The sequence below is a fragment of the Episyrphus balteatus genome, chromosome 1 (assembly GCF_945859705.1).
Source record: "Episyrphus balteatus chromosome 1, idEpiBalt1.1, whole genome shotgun sequence".
NCBI classification, from domain to species: Eukaryota; Metazoa; Arthropoda; class Insecta; order Diptera; family Syrphidae; genus Episyrphus; species Episyrphus balteatus.
In genome coordinates, this window is record NC_079134.1 from 175,831,809 (window position 1) to 175,852,709 (window position 20,901).

The 20,901-nt window shown below is 32.4% G+C and overlaps 1 protein-coding gene across 1 annotated transcript in view; it reads left to right on the forward strand.

Moving 5' to 3' along the window:
- The window catches only part of LOC129907900 (protein Wnt-5), a 124,298-nt gene that overhangs the window by 87,684 nt on the left and 15,713 nt on the right, over positions 1 to 20,901 (forward strand). The window contains exons 4-5 of the mRNA XM_055984392.1: positions 10,452 to 10,536; positions 19,506 to 19,686. Of these exons, the coding sequence (XP_055840367.1) occupies positions 10,452 to 10,536; positions 19,506 to 19,686 (266 nt within the window). The remainder of the gene's footprint in view (positions 1 to 10,451; positions 10,537 to 19,505; positions 19,687 to 20,901) is intronic.

The window sequence follows — 20,901 nt, forward strand, 5'->3', positions numbered from 1 at the left end:
AATATTATTATTTGTTCGTCCTTGTAACAGAACTCAGGGGAAGATGGCATTTCTCATTACACTTAAATCCTTGAGCATGCGAGCAAAGGTATTCAATAAAGTTTAGAGTTTACTTTGTATATGATTCAATGATTTCAATGTAATTGTGAGTCTGTATATTGTTATGAATAAATGAGTTGAACAAATTGACAAGTTGTTTTTTAGGGAATGGTAAAAAGTTAAGCAATGCTTTTTTTGAGATAACCTCAAACAGACACTCAAAAATTAAATGATTATTCCAAGCCTGGAAGCTATATAAATGGGGAGAAATACTCGTATTTATGTATGTTTCTTTGTTTATAAAATCAGATATTCTATAAGATTGTTGTGTGTGGTTGAATGCTTACAAATATTTGATAGTATTAAAGATATCCTGAAGAAGATGTGAATAACTTTATATGGTTTATGGATTGCGGAAGTTTAATAAAATCAGGGTTGTTAAATCAATAAAGTCTTATGGTTTAATTATCCTAAAAGGTTATATACGTTTTTCTGTTAAAATGGCTTCATGAACAAATATTTATTAAGTAAAATGGAAATTGAAGTTTATTGAGTTTATTTGTTTTTTTTTTTTGTTTTCTTTTTTGTTCTGTTAGGAATGAAAACTTTTATTAAATCAAATTCTTTCGATAAGTAAATTTGTATATTTAAAGGTTTTTCAAGATAAACAATCTCAGTTTGTCAATTAGAATTAAGAGCAACAGCCAAAACAGAAGGGCGATTCACTTCAATTTTATATTTTAAGAGGCCATTCAGGATTTTTCTAAGAATTGTTTTGGATCCTTCCATTTACAATGTTTTTAAAAGATTAATTAAAATTGTATGCATTTGGTCCAGTGCATTTATGATGTTCATATATGGGTGACCACTCCCAATTTTTTCTGATTTTTCGCACTGATTTTGGATTTTAGTTTTTATTATATATCTCGACTTCGCGTCTCTATGTTAATAACAATTTTAAAAAAATGAAAAAAAAAGAAAACTTTAAAATTTTGAGCACTTAAGAAAGGACCTTCATCTACTTCTTCCAATCCAATCCCATTCATAATTAAAAAAAATCCACTTTCAAAACAAAAATACAAAATTGTATTTTTCTTGAAGATTGCTCTGGATTTTGATTGATTGATTGATATTTGGGGTATAGGATGTACTGTGACCTGTAAGATCTATTGTACCCCCCTATTAAGCTAAATGAGTTAGTACCTCATTTTATAGCTCCTCCTCTAACCTAATTCCTTTCATGAAATTGATTATTTGGGGTATTTTCAAAGAGTGCAATTTATCCTCTTCGACTTCGTAGCGACCCATGTGTTTAAATCTTTGGTGTATTAGTGCATTGCAACTACCCAGGATGTGGTCTGGTGTTTCTTCTTCTTCGCTACAGAATCTACATATTGCACTATTTACTAAACCCAAAATATGTAGGTGCCTTCTTAACTTACAGTGGCCAGTGAGGAGCCCAGTGATTAACCTGAGATTGTTCCTACTTAGACTGATACATGATTTGAAACGCTCTCGGTTGTAGTTCCCGAGGAGCATTTTCGATTGTCTCAGTTTTGGTAGTTCTGCCCAGTTTTTTGCTCTCCTGGACTCCTCGTCTAGTTTTATTTTATTTTTAATGACATTTTCTCCTATTCCGCAATACGGTTCGGGTCCATTAAAGGGGAATTTGCTCCCGTTTTTGCTAAGGAGTCCGCCTCCTCGTTACCCTGGACACCAACGTGCCCAGGTACCCAGTGGAGAGTGACTTTGTTTATTTTGCCAAGTTCGTTAAGTTTTCCTATACACTCCAATACTAGCTTGGAGTTGATTTCATAGGATTTAAGTGCTTTTAGGGCAGCTTGACTATCAGACATAATGGCAATGTTTTTATTCCGGTGATTTAATTCGAGGTTTATTTCTGCACATTTTACAATGGCATTTACCTCAGCTTGAAAGATACTTGGGGATTGACCCATAGGTATGCTCTGGATTTGGTATTAACCAAATGTTTCTTGAGTAACCACAACCAATCACAATGGGCAAATATTTCATCTGTCTGAATTTCTATTGGGAAACAAAAAGGACAATTAACCCATCAATCAACTCTTTATTAAAGTGCCCTACACTACACTATTGAACACGTGCATCGTGATTGCTTCTGACAGCAGCACAATAATGTTATTCATCTTTCAATTTGATATTTGAATTACAAATCAAATGATTCAAATGCAATAATTTAAGAAATCAAAATTATTACACAAAAAAAAATGTGGAATGCCACATGGGACAGAGATAGAAAGAGATCATGATAATTAATGCAACTGTTATCGTGATAACATCAATCAAGCAAATCCAATGAAATAATTAATAATTTTTTATCATCTCGCCAACACTTTATGTTGTTGTAGTTTTTTTTTTTTTTCATTAAAGATTAACCTCAAGATCAAGAAAAAGTCTGCACGCTTTGACTCAATTAAATTTCTTGCACTTCCCTTGCTCGAGTCGAGAGTGTCTTTCTGGTCCATTGATGCTGTGCGCTCATGATTATGATTTATTTCATGTTCCACATGCAACTGGAAACACATCCACCAAGAGAATAGTTACCTACACTATTAGAATTATTATAAGACGATGATGTTGGCACTTTACTTCTGTTGTAGAGGGGCCTGGGGAGTTCCATCTTTCATGAGCCAAAGTTCTACATTTTCAACGTCATCGTTAAGTTATTTGCTTCGTTCGTGTTGCAAAAAAAGTGGGTTTCATTATGCGATTAGGGTGACCAGCAGCTGTGAATTAGAAAATAATATACTGTGGAGAATTTTAAAATTTTATATTATAGAATAATGCTTGTCCTTAAGAAGATTATCCAATTTTATTTCGCCTGAAATAGCAACTGTTTCTTGACTCAAAAGAAGGAATAAAATAATGTCTTGAGGTAGTGATGGGAACTATCAAATAGTTCATTCATTCATTAATTCATTCGAATAAAAACTGTCGAATAAAAACTATCGAATAAAAAACTATTCGAATGAGAAAATTATCGTATAAGAAAACTATATGAATGAAAAAAGTATCGAATAAAAAAACTATCCGAATGAAAAAGCTATTTGAATGAAAATAGTAACTAAATGAATGATGAAAACTATCGAATGAATGAATATTTTACAACTATCGATAGTTTGATAGTTTTTATTCGATATAGACCATCACTAGTCTTGACTCTTGAAAACTTAGAAAATACATAATGGTCACACTGTTTAAAGAACATTGTTTGTTGCTATTTTTACGCTGAAGAAAACCTCTTCGGTCTTCATTTTTGTAATTCACTTGGAAAGTTTTAAACAAAAATTTTAAAAATGTCCCATTGTCCTTTGCGTGCGCCTTAAATGTGGTTCGATGGGTTTTCTTCGTTTGTATGTCTGTCTGTCCATCTATCTGTCTGCTAGTTTTGTTTGCTTACTTTTGGCTGCCGCACCGTGTGCTCTGTTTGTCGTTGTCGTCGTCAGTCGTTCGTCCAGGACAAGAGACATAAATCATTTTGTTCAGTCATTAAATCGCCATTACAACATTGAACTCTTTTTGCGGTCTAAAGAAGTAGATGTTGTGTTTTGTGTAGAAAAAGTTTGCAAAAAAAAAACAAGAAAATAAAAATGAACTTTTTCTCGCATTGTGAGTTTGAAATACATTATTTCATTTACTCGAGGAAATAACTAGGACGTTGGTGATGATGGCGAGAGAGAGAGAAAGAATACTTGTTTGTAATTTTAAGAACCGTTGCTTAGACCGAATTGTATGTTTTTTCTTTTTGTTTAATTTCAATTCGTGACAGTTTACTCGGTTTGTTGATAAACGGTACTCTTTGATGATGTTAACTAATTAATGGATATGGATAGCATGGAACATCACTCAATATGAATGAAGACCAAAGAGGAAGTAGGTATACTATTAAACTCGTAGTTTCTTAATTGATTTGGGAATTCAAAGAAAGAAAAGTTCTTTTAAATATTAGATATGATTCGTTGAAATGAATAGTTTGATAACTGTTACGTCATCTATAAGTGCAGAGATCGGCTAAATTTCTATAAATTTAATGAATGCTTTCACATTTCACAATATCTTAACAATATGGAGCCATATGACATCACTATAACTTTTGAAGGGCAAAATTCTTCGTACTTCTCTTTATTCATCATTATACTTTATATATATAGTCGACTACTTTTAAGTCGAATTTTTACGGGACAAGAAAATTGGTTCAAGTAGGTGGAAAATTCGAGTGAGACGAAGTCCTACTTAGAGGGACTTGACTATTGTATTGTAATACTAAAAATATTTGAAAAGAAAATAATGTTCCATTTTGATAAGGTTGCTAATTTTTTTGTTTTCAAACCTGCCTGGTTAGCCCAGGATAGCCCAAGATGTTTTTTTCTGCTAGCTCACCCTTAGTTCTAAAATTATAACGGAATTATTATATTTTTTTTTCACTTCAAAAATCATAAAAATAATTGTTTTTTATTCAGTGTAAAAATTGTTGGTTTTGTACTGTGGTTCGTTTGCCTAACGTTAGCCCAGGATAGCCCAACTTTTATTTTCGCTATACTACTCGTACTTTAAAAATTATAGAAGAATTAGTTTTTATTCATCACACCAAAAAAAAAAGTACGCATACACCACAGTTACCCTTTTTTTAAATTTATAATTAAGAACAATTAAATCCACTGGTGTTTGCATTGCGCCTTAAATGTTGATTTTTAAGGTGAAAAAAAAAATTCCTTTATAATTATAGTTCGGATGACAACACAATATTTAAGTGGTCCGTACCGTGGGGAGGGGCGCTGGGGGTTCGAAACATCCCAAATCAATTTTAACTTACTTCCAATTAACTCCGACAAGACTAAAAAGTATTTTGTATTTTGAAAAAGTTTAAACAAAGCGCTCGACGCTTTTTGATGTACCTAACCATTTCAAATAAATCAAATTATTTTATAGTTTTTAGTGCGTGATAACAGAGTATTTGTAGTTTTTTAAACTATATATTTTATTAACCCTCTGTCGGTACACGGGTGCGAATTTGGCATGACAAAAATTAAAAGTGGGCATAAAAAAGTGTCTTTATAAGGGTGAAAATAAATTTCTTTGAATTATGAATACAATATTCGAATTCCACGGAATATCCTATATCAATTTCATATATGATTCTCTATAAAATAGTGAAACCGAAAAAAGTTCTAGCGATATAAAAAAATGAGGTGTGCCTTGCCTACAGAGGGTTAATAACAAATATTTGTACTAAAAGTTTCTTAAATTATTGGAAATAAAAATGCAAATACATTTTTGTTCAATCTCTAGTAGCACATTATTGATTTTGTTTTGAGACGAATCACTTTAAAATTAAATTTTTCAAATTTAAAAAAATATGTTTTGAAAATACATACATAACTGCAAATCAATTAATTAATTATATTGAATCTTTAAAACTTTTTGAAGTGGATAAACAACTTAACTTTGTTTATTCAAAATAACATAAATTTATAATTAGCCAACCTGAATCCAAATATTTATAGTAAATCAACAATATCAAGACAAAAACAATATGTACCAAGCTCATGCAAACGTTGATCAGCATAATTATGCTAACCTCTCCCTCAAAACATTTTATACACATACAATCTGCTGCCTGTTATATATACTATATATTATAGCAATATTGCAAGGATATACACAAAATACAACACCTTTGAGCATTATTAGCACTTATTGATTTTGTCCTTAAATTAAAGTTAAATAGAAGAGACTCTATATAATGGGTGGAGAGAGAATGGTAACAGAGGGCTTTTTAACTATATATCTCTACGCTGCAATGCAACATTATTTGAAGGCAAGCAAAATCAAAGGGCTGCTGATTCTGGCTGACACTGATGATGAAAACAAACCCTTCTTTGCCCTTCTTGTCTTTCTCTCAATTTCTCTGTAAAGTTAAACGAATGCTTGCTTGCATTGCATTAGAAGAGCCAATTTGTGTTGCAAATTGGCATTTTAATTTGATTTCGTTAGTGTCGCCCCTTGTTAGCATATAGGCAAACAATTCCGTTCCGTCTGGCAAAGATAAGAATGAAGAAAAATGTGCAAAATATTCGTTGATTCAGCAGGAAGGGGTCTTTTTTTGTCCTTGTATTAAAACATCCAATAGGGTAAATTAGGGCATTATGGCATACCTAAGCACAAACTCAAATAACTTTACTACGGACTACAATTTTTACTTCAATCATTTTTTTTAATTAAGTTTCATAAAAACGTAACATAAATAAATTATTTAAGAATACAAATTTAAGCTTTTTAACAAAAAATAATTTAAATTAAAAATAGTCCAAAAAAAACCATATTGCCCTATGTACGGGCAATATGGCGAACCCCATTTACTTCGGAACCCTTCACTTTTTTTACGTATATTCAGCATTTCTGAAATATAATTGTAAATAAGTTTCATAAAATTAACGTTAAATTGAGGTTATTTTCAAATTTAAAAAAATGCAGAGTTACTTTTGAAATTAGTTTTACATAAGGGCATTATGGCGCAGTCGGGTATAATATAGCGCCATAATGCCCTTATTGCATCTGCGCCATATTGCAAAATATACACATATTCACAAAACTCCAAAAACTAAACAAAATTCTTACTTCAGTTAAAATATAACAAGTGATATAACCAAACCAAAACTGTACTCTGCGTTTCACTCTTTACAACAAACACGTGCACTGTATACTTACCGAGATGCACACAAACAAAAACAAAGCGATATTATATTGGAACCCAGAACCGGTATATTTTTTTTGTTTTCTTTTTTGTTTGGCACAAAAATAATAGCACTGACCTGCGATCGTCACAAGGCTAGTGTTCGACGAAGTCCAAAGTTTCTGCATTGGTTTTATTTAAATGCGAGTATTGGAAGTATGCTAGTTGAGAGGTGCGCCATAATGCCCGGTGCGCTATAATGCCCGAAGTTACCCTATTGTATTTTAATTAAAGAGATAAGCTATTTTTAATGTTTAGTTTTTTTTTTTAACAAAGATAAAGATGGCCATTTTACTATTGAATTTAAAAATTGAAGTTAGATTGGATTAAAAAGAAACTTTTGTTTGGTGTTTTTTTTTTTTTTGTTTGGTTCTGTTCATAAGTTTTAAACTGAGTAATCGTGATTATGATATCTCCGGCGACAAAGTTTATGTTTGATGAATCGTTAGAAATCAATTGTTTGTTTGAAATGTAAACATTTCTAAGGCATTTGTGTTTATAAAATTAAATTTGACTATTCAGCAATGAATTGCAAACGACTTTTTAAACACCATCAATATCAAGTACGTACCCATAGAGTTTCAAAAAAAGAGGCTCTGAGATTTGCAACAATTCGATAAGCCGACGAATAATCTCATTCGGATCTCATTGAATCCATCGTGCTCTTCAGGAGTAAGGTTTTGAAGAATATGGATGAGAAGGGAAAAGGTTTATTGGAACTTTAAACTTGGCAAGGACGAAAAGTAAGTAAGCTCCTCGAAAAAAAAAATTTCCTGCTTTTTTGAAGTGAAAACTTCTTTAGTATCGTAATGATTTGAAATAAGATGAAACGAAAACGCGACACGACTTCAACTTGTTATAACTTTTTTGTTTTAATAGATAGATGAATGAAATTTGTACTGTAGATAGGTAATTAAATAAATTATAATTGTACAAAATTTCAATTAATTTCATATTCAAAATTCGAAGATAACGGTAAAAAGATGTTCTTTTCCAACACACGTTATATCTTTTGATCTAGTGCACATACATACAAATTTGATTTAACTTTAATGCATGCTGATAACATAACCTTTTATTTGATATATCACACATAACGTTACATGCTCTACAAGTTACACAATCTTAAATTGAAAAAATTTAAAAATACCTCAAAACACCTGTGGAGATCTGTTCGCGATGCCCAGCTACCAGTGTAGAAAGTACCGTAATCTCAGTCTGGAAATTCGACATGGTTGACTTTAAAAAATTCTAACTTCTCTTGTAGACATCTTTGAAATAAGATTTATGCATCATTATACAAGGTGAAACAATAAGCTTTCACATGGTATAAAATTTTTTATAGGTTGTCAAACAAAAAAATTGATTTAATAGCAGGAGAACATAAAAATAAATGTTTTTTTTTTTGCTTTTTGGATGAAATTTCATCGAGTTTAAAAAATTCTAGCTCTTTTTGTAGATGTCTCATAGACCTGATCGATATACATATATATTTTGAGCTTAGACAATAAGATAATATAAAATTTATATAGGTTGTCATATAAAAAACATGGATTTGAAGGTGATAAAATAAAAATAGGTAGATTTTTTCAATTTTTTTTTTTTTTTTGCAAGAAAAATGATTTTTTTAAGGTTTCACTTCTACCACGTTTGAATTGCACACATGATTTTTTTTCTAAACTTCTAAACACCTCTTCGATTTGACACTTTATGCTTGATTTGTGACCTGCAAGGATTCCCACCAAAACGGGCAGTTAGTGTCTGCTTAACCTGAGTATGCTTTCAGTTTTGTTCGTAGAAAAAATCAGTTGGACCATCTGTCATTTGCTGATTTCAAGAAACTTTTTTTAGCGTTTGAATAGAATTCCTTTTATCGGGAAAACTACTCCATATAATTCTGTAAGTTTTAGCATTAAGATATTGTCATTTTAATACAAAATTATTTGGAATAATTTTCTTGAAAATTTTATTGCAAATAAACTAGACAAAATGTCTAAGATGTTACTGTAGACCTTTCATCTTGAGAGTTTTTATAAACGTCTTGAAGTGGTTATTCAAATTACAACAAAATGTTCATACCTCCAAAAGAAATTCTTTCCTTCTTATCTAAAGATATCATAAAGAAGACATTTATAAGAATAACCATCACATTTTGTGCAACAGTTATCTTTATTTTCTTTTCTTGTATTGTAGGTAAAAAGATAATAATGAATACCGCATCCAACATATAAAAGAATTATACATTCCTCAAAAAAGATGTCATCGTTGAATGCATGTCATTCAAAAAAATGCCAACTTGAACTGCCTGCCGCTTTTGTACTCAAAACTCAACCTTTTCATCTTTTTATACACGTGCAACTCCTTTGTGAGCAATTTTGCATAAAATGACGATTTGTATTAAAACCACAGACAAGCAGCCACATTGTGAAAAGGAAGCCAGGTACATAATGCTCAAAAGCAAGGTATAAAAGAGGATATGCATAACTGTGTGGTAACACATCAACAGTGCCACTTGCAGTCTTTCTATTGTAGAAAAATGTCAGTCTTCTGCACTGACCAACATTGAAAAGGACACAAAACACACTTTTGAGGTCTTGCCGTAGTACAACAAAACACATGCAAAAAAAAAAAAAGAATACCTATGAACCCTTATGTGCGGGGGTGACCATCCAGTGTGTATACAATGCACATGCAAATACCATGGATCGGATGTTCCACCTTCAACCCTTACAACATAGCAATTTGCAAGTTTTTGAATGCAAAGTGCAGGAAACGGCTACGACGACCGCCTACTGTTTTTTTTTTCTGCTGTTGCATTGGAAAGTGTGTTGCAATGGTTGTTGCACCGCACGATTACAATCGCAATAATATTATTTGTCAGGGGATGATTTCTATTCACTTTTGAAGCATCTCAGCGCTACTACCCCTTTTGCATTTGCTGCAGCCACCTATTCAATTGGAAAATTTAAATTTGAATTCAAATTAGTCGCCGATATGCAATTACAATTGCCAATAAAGGATATGCTCCTGCTGTTGCTACTTTTACTTGCTTTTGACTGCTATTGCTGTTACTGTTCTGATGGTTTTTTGCTAACTTTTGAATATTTTTTCGGGCGTAAATCCCTTGCCTAATGCGCGGTGTGTGCTCAACAAGATTTTCTTTTTTTTTAATTCGATTGTTTGGGGAACAGGATGCTCATCTGCCAATACCGCCGCCGCCGAACAGCCATGGTTCACCATATTACTGACAAAGGGCTAAACATTTTGAAGTTCAATGTTGGTTCATTGTTGGATTTGTAACGAGAATTGGCAATATGCAAAAAGTGTGCATGCCTTTGATTTGAAATTCTGTGCGTCTGTTTCTGTTGAATCTGTTTTTTTTGTGTCTATTCATTCAATTGGATTTGATGAACTGATTGGGTGAATAAGTGGTTAAACATGTACCTGGATTAAATTTCAAACAAAAAAAGCTTTGAAATAGAAATTATTATTGGAATTTGTTAATTAGTTTATATTGGTTTGTTTGAAGGCTGTTTTTGATTTGTTTTTCAATTTAAAAATATATTCATTTAATTAAATTTTTATTGTGGTTTTTGTTTTATTTGAAATTTATTGAATTTTTATTTTTTTTTTTCAGGAATGTCAACATCAATTCAAAAATCGTCGGTGGAATTGTAGCACAACAGAGGACAATACAGTGTTTGGGCCAATGTCAAGTTTAGGTGAGTTTCAATAAATTTGTTTTGTATTGTAGGTACGTATTTTCTATGGGGTCAACTACAGTTTGCTTTTCATAATAAATTGAAAATCAATTTTGAATGCACTTTTATATATTTCATACAAATTTGTAACTTTTGTTTTGAAATTTAAATATTTTATTTAGTTTAAAATACTCATACACAAATGTTTTCTACAGAAGTAACTGTACCGTATATCTTTCTAATGGGGAATAATTTATAAACTGCCGCACCATCACTGCACCACGTCCGCACCATTTCATTTTGAAAAAATGAAAAAAATTAGTTTTACCACCGCCGCACCACGACTGCACCACGTCCGCACCATTTCGTTTTGTATGAAAAATTCGGTGCACCACACCGCCTCACCACGGCTGCACCATGATCAAAAATTCTATTCTCGTACTTATACAAATGTTTAAGTCGTCTTCAAAGTTGTTTTGACTTAAGAAACAAATTGCCAGTTCATACTCACATGACTTGATGGTCGATTGGTTAAGGCGTTGGACTTCTAATTGAAAGTGATCTGGAAATTCGTGTTCGAATCTCCTTCTCGTTGGTTTTTTATTTTTTGTATTTTTCAATAATCCAAATTTTTCATACAAAATGAAATGGTGCTGACGTGGTTAAGTCGTGTTGCGGCGGTGCGTGGTGCGCCGAAATTTTCCGCCAAACGGCGGTGGTGCAGCTGTGGTGCGGCGGTCAAGATTTTTTATTTTTTTCTTTAATAATTCATTTCTATTTCTACTCGGGTTAAGAGCTAAGGACAACCAACTACAAGTTACATCTGCTGAAAATCAATAAACAAAAAACTTAACATTTCTTACAATCACATTTATTAAATGAAACATTTTTACCAATTCTGCATCTCCCTCATTAATCTAGTTTTATATTTTTTCATAAAAAACTAGTCATGCATTTAATTTCATTTACCTTCGTTCAAAAATTTAGAGCATCCCAGCTACCAAAACGGAATGTATTGAAATATATTTTAGCGTTTAAATAAGGAAAAGTAAAAAGGAAATATAAGAAGACAAAGCCTTAAATGAGCGCATCGCTCTGAATGTCATGCTTAAATTGTCGAAGCGGAAGTAATCCTCTTATGGTTATTGGAGAAAAGGATAACAACCATTATACTGAGTCGGTTATATCCTCTAACCCAAAAATACCACCCAATCCACCCTCCACCCATCAAGAGCAACCCCATTTTTGTACTCTCACTTGTTCACTCAACACTCACAAAAATTGAATGAATGAAAATTCTTCTTGTTGGAGGTAAGTATAGGCCGGTTTGGTGTGGGGTAAAGGCGGTGAATGAAGACAAAAAAAAAAAAAAATGGGGAAAGTTTTTTCATCCACTGAAATGATGATGCTGGGTGCTCCTTTTCTTTGGGGTAGCGGAAGGATGTTAATAAAAATATCCTTGAGCAACAGTCGTTGTTGAATCTTTGCTTGGCTTGATGCTGGTATTGTGTGCTGCGCTTGATAATACCACCATGGTTACCTTGCGAAGCACATTCAATTCAATCGTGTTGTTGAGGGCCACATTGGTGCGGTGGCCCAATGTCCCACTTCATCGTTTATTTAAGGTCGAAAGGATTTATACAACAGATCACAAAAAAAAAAGAGGAATAAAATAAACAACAACAAGAAAGTACCTATTAAATGTGTACTTCTGGAAGCAGATGACTGTGAATGGAATTACTTGTGTACATTTAACCAGAAGGAGGAGTTTTACTGATTTTATCGTGGCGTACTTTTTAATTGAATTTAACGTTGCTAATGAACTGGAATAATGGTGATGTTATTTGTGTATAGCTTGTAGCTTAGTATTTTTGCTTTGTTTTTTTTTAGGAACAAAAAGTACATCAGGCAATATAATAATTAATTAATTTAATTGGTATTATGATGTTCTATTAAACAAATGCAAATAATAACTGAATGGATAACATAACAGTATGAGTTCATTGATATTTTACAAAAATAAAAAGAGTTAGAGATTTAGAAATCAATAAAAGCAATTTGATTCGATAAATGAGTTTATTATAAAGCCGATTCAGAAAATGAATGTTTAATCAAAAAATGCTATGAAAATCAGCCTCACTTTTCTTCAGAGAACAGTCATTTCTTGAAAAGTTCGAAATTTTCCTCGAAAACTTATCTTTATTTAAAAATCTCCAAAAATTCTTCGTAGAAATAGAGTACTAAAGATACGTTTTTAAAACAAATGTTCGTTCTTGGTGATTCTCATGACTTTGAATGACCAAAATTTATTTATAAATATTTAATTCTTAGGTTTTTATCTTAATCACAAGGGATCTACATTGATCTAAGTGTGACGGTAACAAGATCAACTGTCAGCCCATTTAACCTAGGTTTTTATCTTTATTCTTTTAATCAAGTTTATAGGTCCTGAAGACACTCAAACATGGTGATAATGAATATAGTGCTAGTAAACTTTTCAGAGTTTGATATTCACATTACTCTATTTGATTTATGTGAAATATTTAATTTTTTCACGTCGTTTTTGAGTAAACTTATAAGGAGTTAGTCGAATATACATACACCCGAGTTAAAATAGAAATTGAATTTTTAAAGAAAAAAAATCTTGACCGCCGCACCACGACTGCACCACGTTCACACGCAATAACCATTGCGCCACGGGGTACCTACTTTGGTACTTTTTCAATGTTCTATTTAAATGTGGCTAATGATTTTACCACCAAACGTATTGAAGATTATCCTTCTGCAGCCACGACTATTGGTACCAAATGTTAATGGGCAAACTACAAAACTCCTTTTTATATGTATATTGAACTTTTACTTCACCCCAATCAATAAATATATCAATCACAGTAAAAATACACAAGAAATGAAGTAAACATAATCTTCAAATCTCCATCCAGACTGTTTTAAGCAAATCATCAAGTCACGTAATGAGTAGTTGCTACAGATATTCAAATGTTCATTAAGTTCCTTAATCTGTTTGCATAATTCTATACCAAACAAAAAATCCATATTGAAATCGTATATTCTCTCGGTCACCCCAAAAAAAGAAAATCCATAAACAAAAAACATACAACCCGTATGTCATCAAAATCAATTTTGTTTCCTTGAGCCTCTGACTCTTCCCAAGAGTAATCCATCAATGCCGAAGTAATCATATCACTTTTCTCTTTATGCACACATCCATCTGATCTGATAATCTCTATTCTTCCCCTCTTCATCATCAAATCACTCCACTTCAGTCATCCTAGACCAGACTAATGTATATATATATAGTCTCATCATCAGGATAAATATTCACAGGATTGCTTCCTGCTGCAATCAATAGTCGAATTTTACCCACATTTGCAAGCAAACACTTATTGCTCGTCGTCGTGTCAGTCGAAGAAGTACTAGAACAATACTCAAATTCGAGAACTACCAAAAGTAGAATTCGGAATTTTGGAAGTATATGGAAGAGAGTCGACCTGCAAAACACAAAAATCACAAAATCCACTTCAGAATGAAAATACACGGAAAATTCCAAATCTGAATCCCAAGTCGAACAAACACACACAAACTCTTATATCGCATATAAATTCCTACCATAGTAACTGTGCAGCCGCCGCGCCGCAATGATTCATCCCTTGGGAACAACATCTGCACCGTTGGCAAGCAGCCACTCTGCCACACAGCAAAAGAGCACCTCCAGGATTCACTTAACCATTCAATAAACTTTGTTTTCGTCCTTTTTATTTTGTTGTTTTTTTTTTTTTATTTGACTGTGAATGCCTGAACCCAGTTCAGGGTATTGATTACGATCTCTGAGTCCAAATCAGTCTTTGAGTTTTTGTCCTTTTTTTTTTGGGAAATAGAAGCAAATCCATTATCGTCATTTCCCACTGGGTGCGGTATTGGTTTTTACTGAACTAATATTTGAATACGGGCGCAACGTTCGGGTTCGACTCCCCTCTCTGAACCCGAAAACATGTTGTCGGTTTTGACCGCGCTTCCAATTGAATATTCAAAATTTTTGTTACCAGCCTTGGGATAAACGGAAACCCCCTAAACGGTTCTATGTTAGTTCGCATATAGGAGGTAATGGTAATTATTATGCATCAGTTTTGAATGGATCGTTCAAAAGCGCTCTTGACAAGAGATTTTCCTCGCATACGGACGGGATGATGCGGGTTCATGTGGGAGGAAAATCTTGATTTAATGATTTTCTCGTTCTAATCAAGGTTTCAGGATATTATTTATGAATATGGCCAGGGAGCATGTTTGTTATGATTTTGAAGATATTTTGTGTATTTCGACTTTTTGGGATTGACATAGATTATTTGTGATTTCGGAAAATCTTTGTGCAAACAAAGCTATTTATTAAACTTGAATGAAAAGGGGTGGCTATTAGTAAAGTTAATAAGTATACATACATGGATGTATTTATGCGGGTTGTGCTGGAATGAAAATTTCTATTTATTTTACATATACAAGAAAGAAAAATGGAAGGACCCGAGTAAAAATGGAACTCCGCCGCACCACCGCTTCACCACGTCCGCACCATTTCATTTTGAATGATAAATTCGGTGCACTACCGCCGCAACACTACTGCACCACGACTGCACCACGTCCGCACCATTTCATTTTAAATAAAAAAAAATCTGTTCTTGTACTTATACAAACGTTTTAGTCTTCTTCAAAGTTATTTTGACTTAAGTAACAAATTTCCAGTTCGTACAAACATGACTTGGTGGTCGAGTGGTTAAAGCGTTGGACTTCTAATTGAAAGTGCTCTGGATACTCGGGTTCCAATCTCCTTCTCGTCGGTAGTTTTTTTTTTATTTTTCAATAATCCAAAATTATGTATCATGGTGCGGTCAATTTTTCATACAAAATGAAATGGTGCAGACATGGTGCAGTCATGGTGCGGCGGTGGTGCGCCGAAATTTTTCGCCAAACGGCGGTGGTGCAGCTGTGGTGCGGCGTTTAAGATTTTTTAAATTTTTTTCTTTAAAAATTCTATTCTTTTTCTACTCGGGGATCAAAGTCAAATATTTGGTATTGACGCAAGAATATTCGTCCAAGTTCCTTTTCAAAAACCCGTTAAAGAAGAAGCATTTCAAAGTCAATTACCATGTCAAATCAAAATATCACATTTTTCTTGAATCAAATCTACCAACAAAATAAATCCTCATAAACATTTTTCTTTCAACATCAAAAACTGTAGGTTTATGGATGCGTGTAACACACCGAGGTTTTTCACCAGCCTCCTATTTTACGACTTTACCATAAACGGTTTGTTGAGAAAATCTACCCTTTGTTGCAGAATGATACCCAAACCGACATTTACCCTCCTCATCTGTGCGCTAAGTTGTATAAGCCTCCATTTGAAACAAAAAGTTATGGGCTCTTGGGAAGACCCAAGAGATATAGAGAATAGTCATCATAACTGTTAACCGCAACAAATTGGTAAATTAGTGCACATTTATTACATTTCCTTTTCTAAAGGGGCGAAAAAAGGACTTTTGTGAGTGTAAAGTTGAAAGGGCGGCGAATTGCGCTGCGGTCCCCTTTCTAGAAATTTAATTTCAACTCTCTTTTGCAAAACCAGACAAAACACAAAACGGATCCGGATGACTTTGAAATATATGCGACGTAAATGGTATAGTCTTTTGGAATGGTATATAGAGACACAAAAAGAAGGGAAGATTTTGATGCTTATTCCTGATGGGTCCTGCAGGAATACTCGTTATTCTTGATACAAAACTACGGTGTACCTTTAGTTGTTATTTTGTTCCTTTATTTTGCACATAATAATATTTTGAATAATTAAATAGATAGAAGATTCTTTGGTTTAAAAAGTGACTCTGGGGATTTTTGAATTAGCGTAAAAAAAAATCTCTGGGTTCGAAGGAAGAGAGAGAAATAATATTATAATTTTGAAGCAATATTAAAATGTAATTACCGCGTCGTTAAAATTTTAAGTGTTCAGACTAAAGATAAGACATCGTTTGTATGCATATCAGTCTGTCAGTAATGTTTAATAAAATGATTTATTTTGATACTGAATTTCTAGAATGAGTTTGATAAAATTTAATACTACGAGCAGTTCCGACGTAAAATTATTTGGATTTGAATTTTTAACAATAATAAACACATAAAATTCGTTTTTTAAAAGAATAAAACAGCATCTGAAATGAAATTGAGCTCCACAACAAGAATGTAATTTGATTTTTTTATTAAGATGGATTTAAAAAAAAAAAATCTTAAAGTCTTTAGGTCGGTTTTTTTTTTTTTTAATTATTTCTTAGGTAATTAATTTTTGGAAAAAAAGTTGTAAAATAAAATTAGTATCCCATTTTGTAGAAATCACTTATTCTAAAACCAAAATTTTCAAAAAATTCAATGTCCCGTTTTCGAAAATTCGATTTTGCAAAAAAAAAAAAAAAAAAAATTTTTTAAAATTTAAAAATTATTTTTTTTTTTTTCAAAATTTTATAAGTGCCTCTTTATAAAAAGTTTTGTTGAAATTGAATGAGTAGAAAATCAGATTTGAAAAAAGGCTTCTATGAAAGGTACCCTTAATAAATGATTTTCGAAAACAAATAAGATAATTTTATGACGAACAATTTTTCAATAGACCCCTATTGACCTCGAGCAACAGGTCGCGAGATACATATATGCGAAAAACTGATATTCGTGACCTTTCGACCTCTATAAATCTAACACCGCGCCGCACACTGGGGAAATTTGTATGGGAGTGCGGAAAAAATTAAATAAAAACTGAACCACTGAATAGATTTGGATGAAATTTTCAGGGATGACAGTTTTCGTCGTAAGAAATTATTATTATTCATTTCCGCCCACTGCCACGCCCTTTTAAAAAAATTTGTGAGAGTAATAAAGAATTCCGATTCTCAATTTACTTGTACTTATAGCATTTTTTTTTTTAATTTTTTTGTATTATTGGAACCACCTCACCGATTTTAAATACATTAAATGGAAAAGAATAACTCATAGTAGGTACTGTTTTCGAGGTCCACGTCCACGCAAAATAAAAAACCCAAATTATAGTTAAAAATTATTAAAAAAAAAACACTTTTTTCATTTTTTATACAAATTTTTCAAAAGTTTATTCTTTTAAGAGAGCCATTTTTTCCTCAATTAAATGACTCTGATTCTTCTTAATAAACGAAGGGGTCAGATGATCTGTATTTTTCAATAATAATTTCAATTTAAATCTTGAGACATTCCATTAGATTTCTGCTTAGATCTTCGCATGAAATGCTTAAAATTCCCATTATTAATAAAATGTATAATAATAAGACTCATAATCCCTTTTCACTCGTTTTTAATTTGAATAGTTTTCAATATATTATGTACATACATTTCAGTTACATATAACGAAAATTAATTTTTCTGAGCCAAGTTCAAAAAATCAAATGTAATTTTATTGTAGTAGATTTGTAAAAAAATGTGTTACGAATTAATTTTATTTTCTCTATTTGTCTTTTCGGATAAGAATTTCAAGCTTGCAGCCAAAAAAACAAAAATCTGACAAAAAGGAGATTTTTTACTTTTCAATTTTCTCGAAAACTAGAAGGCATAGAAACATATGGTTTTCAGTGTTTGGTAAGGAATTAATTAAGGCAGTGTTCTTCATTATTCAAATTGAACTCAAATCCCCAGCCTTGTCAAAAATAGTATTGGATATGATTTTTTAAATTTTTTTTTCAATATTTTGACTTTGAAATCGATTATTTCAAAAACAATTCACTAAAAGAACTTAATTTAAAAGCTCAAATTAAGCCTAATATTTTGGCTTTTAAAAAAAGTGTCATTTATAACTGTAAGTGTTACCATTGATTTTTAATATTTTTTTGTTATTTTAAGTAATTTTTAAGAAAATGGTTTTTGCGACCAAATGAAGTTTTCAATTACCAATAAAAAACGCAGTGGCACCTGGTGGCACCCAAATTTGGCCTTCATCGAAAGGGAATTTCATAACGAAAAAGTTTTTAATAGCCTCTAACTGTAGGCAAGTGTAGCTAAAATTATATATACAAAAATATGAAAAAATCAAGCCATTTTTTTCTCTTTTCTTTAAATAATTATATAAAATAATTTACATCTTTAAAATTAATAATTTCTTCGATTTACAATAGACAAACGATGGCTTCTTTACGGAAAAATAAAAGTGTATGAGTCGGCTCAAGCTAAAAAAAATTACACAGCTTTAATTTGAGGGTATTTTCACTTCGTTTTTTATACTTTCAACAACTTGTCCCTTTACAAAGCTCTAAAAAGTAAACTACAAGTCCGATTTTAGTAATTCTTTCTGATTTTGATTCAGATTTTATTCTAGAATTTAGAAATACTATTGAAATATTCTCCGAGGAACTTTAAATTTTGGACTTTTTTCCGCAAAATCCCCAGTGTGCGCCGCCGGCACAATATCAATGTCGATTTTTCACATCTTCATTACAACGCCGTAAGGAAGGTGTATACCAAAATTCAGCCCAATAGGAATTTTTCCGCAGATAAAACCTTAAATTACTGGACTAATCAGCCTGTACATAAAATAAATGAGAATCCTTTTTATTTTTAACCCACACTTGATTTAAAAAGGGTATCTTGTTATTCTAAGTGTCTTATTTTTCTCTGCGTACGAAATTTATTTAAAAGTGACATTTTTTTCGGTGTCGGCTCTAGCTTTATTCAAATAAAATAAAAACTATTTTAATTCATTCTTTAATATTTTTCTATGTTTGTATTGAATATACATATATGTAGCTATACAAATTAATGCTATACTTCGATAAACCTATTAATATCAAAGTGTTTCTTTGAATATAAATTTGTTTCAATTATGAGCAACAAAAGCCCCCCGAACCCATCAAACAAGATTATAATATCTATACAAAATAAATCTTAACTAATTTGAAACCCTTTCTCTATATACATTCTAGGATCCCCTGAAATGGCATTCATTCACGCATTGGCTTCAGCAACTGTTACCAGCTTTATAGCGCGCGCTTGTCGTGATGGACAGCTGGCATCGTGCGGCTGCTCCCGTGGTGCCCGCCCAAGGCAATTGCACGACGACTGGGCGTGGGGTGGATGCGGTGACGACTTGGAATACGCTTATAAGTAAGTATATCTATACACCAAAGTGTGAGTATGTAGTAGCTCTAAAAACCCCTTTTGCACAATGAGCACATGTTCCTTAACACCACCATACCATAATAACATTGCGCCCTTAACGTAATCAATTTATCGCCTGGAATCTGGAAAACGAGACTGCTGCCGCCGCCATATGGCTTTACGGCCTTCCGGGGTTTAACCATCAATGCCAAAACCATACTGAACCACCGTGTGCCACTCCCAAAAGGATCTTTGCACCTTTTTTGAGAGTCTGACTGGTGGATGGGGGGCGACAACCATTGGAACGGGGAGTGCTTATATGCATATAGTATATATTTGCGCTCGAGACGGCTGACCTAATCCATTATGTAAATTGTACAAAATAACATAAAGCTAGTGGCAGGATAGTAACCAAGTCCTCTCGCCTCCACTATTATGTTGTGTGTACCCATATAAACACCAACCCACTCCGCTACCATACCATCAAGTCAAGGAGGACAAACAAACAAACAACATTGACCTAAGCAATTTTCGCTTGCGTTCTGTAATACACTTTATTTGATTTTACCCCAAAGGATATAATGGAGGGTTGTTATGTGTAATTACAACGGCCTTTTATTTTTTGTTGTTGTTGTTTTCTGTTGTGATGTTGTTTTGTTTGTTCCTTCCACAGAATAAGTTGATGGGGCTGTGCCTGCCTGCAACAACAACGGAAACAAACAAACAAACAAACGACAGGATAACAGACACACAGACAGAGGAGAGGTTACCTACCAAACAAAAATATTTTTATTTCCTTGTGCAAGTGTTGCCGTGGTCAAAAATAAAAAAATCATGTGTGCAACTCACACGTGGTGGAAGTGAAACCTTAAAAAATCATTTTTCTTACAAAACAAATCGAAAAAATCTACCTTTTTTCTATACCACCACCTTTAAATCCATTTTTTTTTATATGACAACCCATAGTAAATTTTATATCATTTGAAAACTTATTGTTTCAGTTTAAAATATTTATATCAACTATACAATATCTACAAAAAAAAAACCAGAATTTTTTGAACCCAATAATTTTTCATCAAAAAAGCAACAAAATTAATCTTTTTTCTCTTCTAACACCATTAAATTCATTTTTTTATATCACAACATATAATAAATTTTATATCATCTGAAAGCTTATTATTTCACCTTTTATATGACGCTTCAATCATATTTCTACCATCC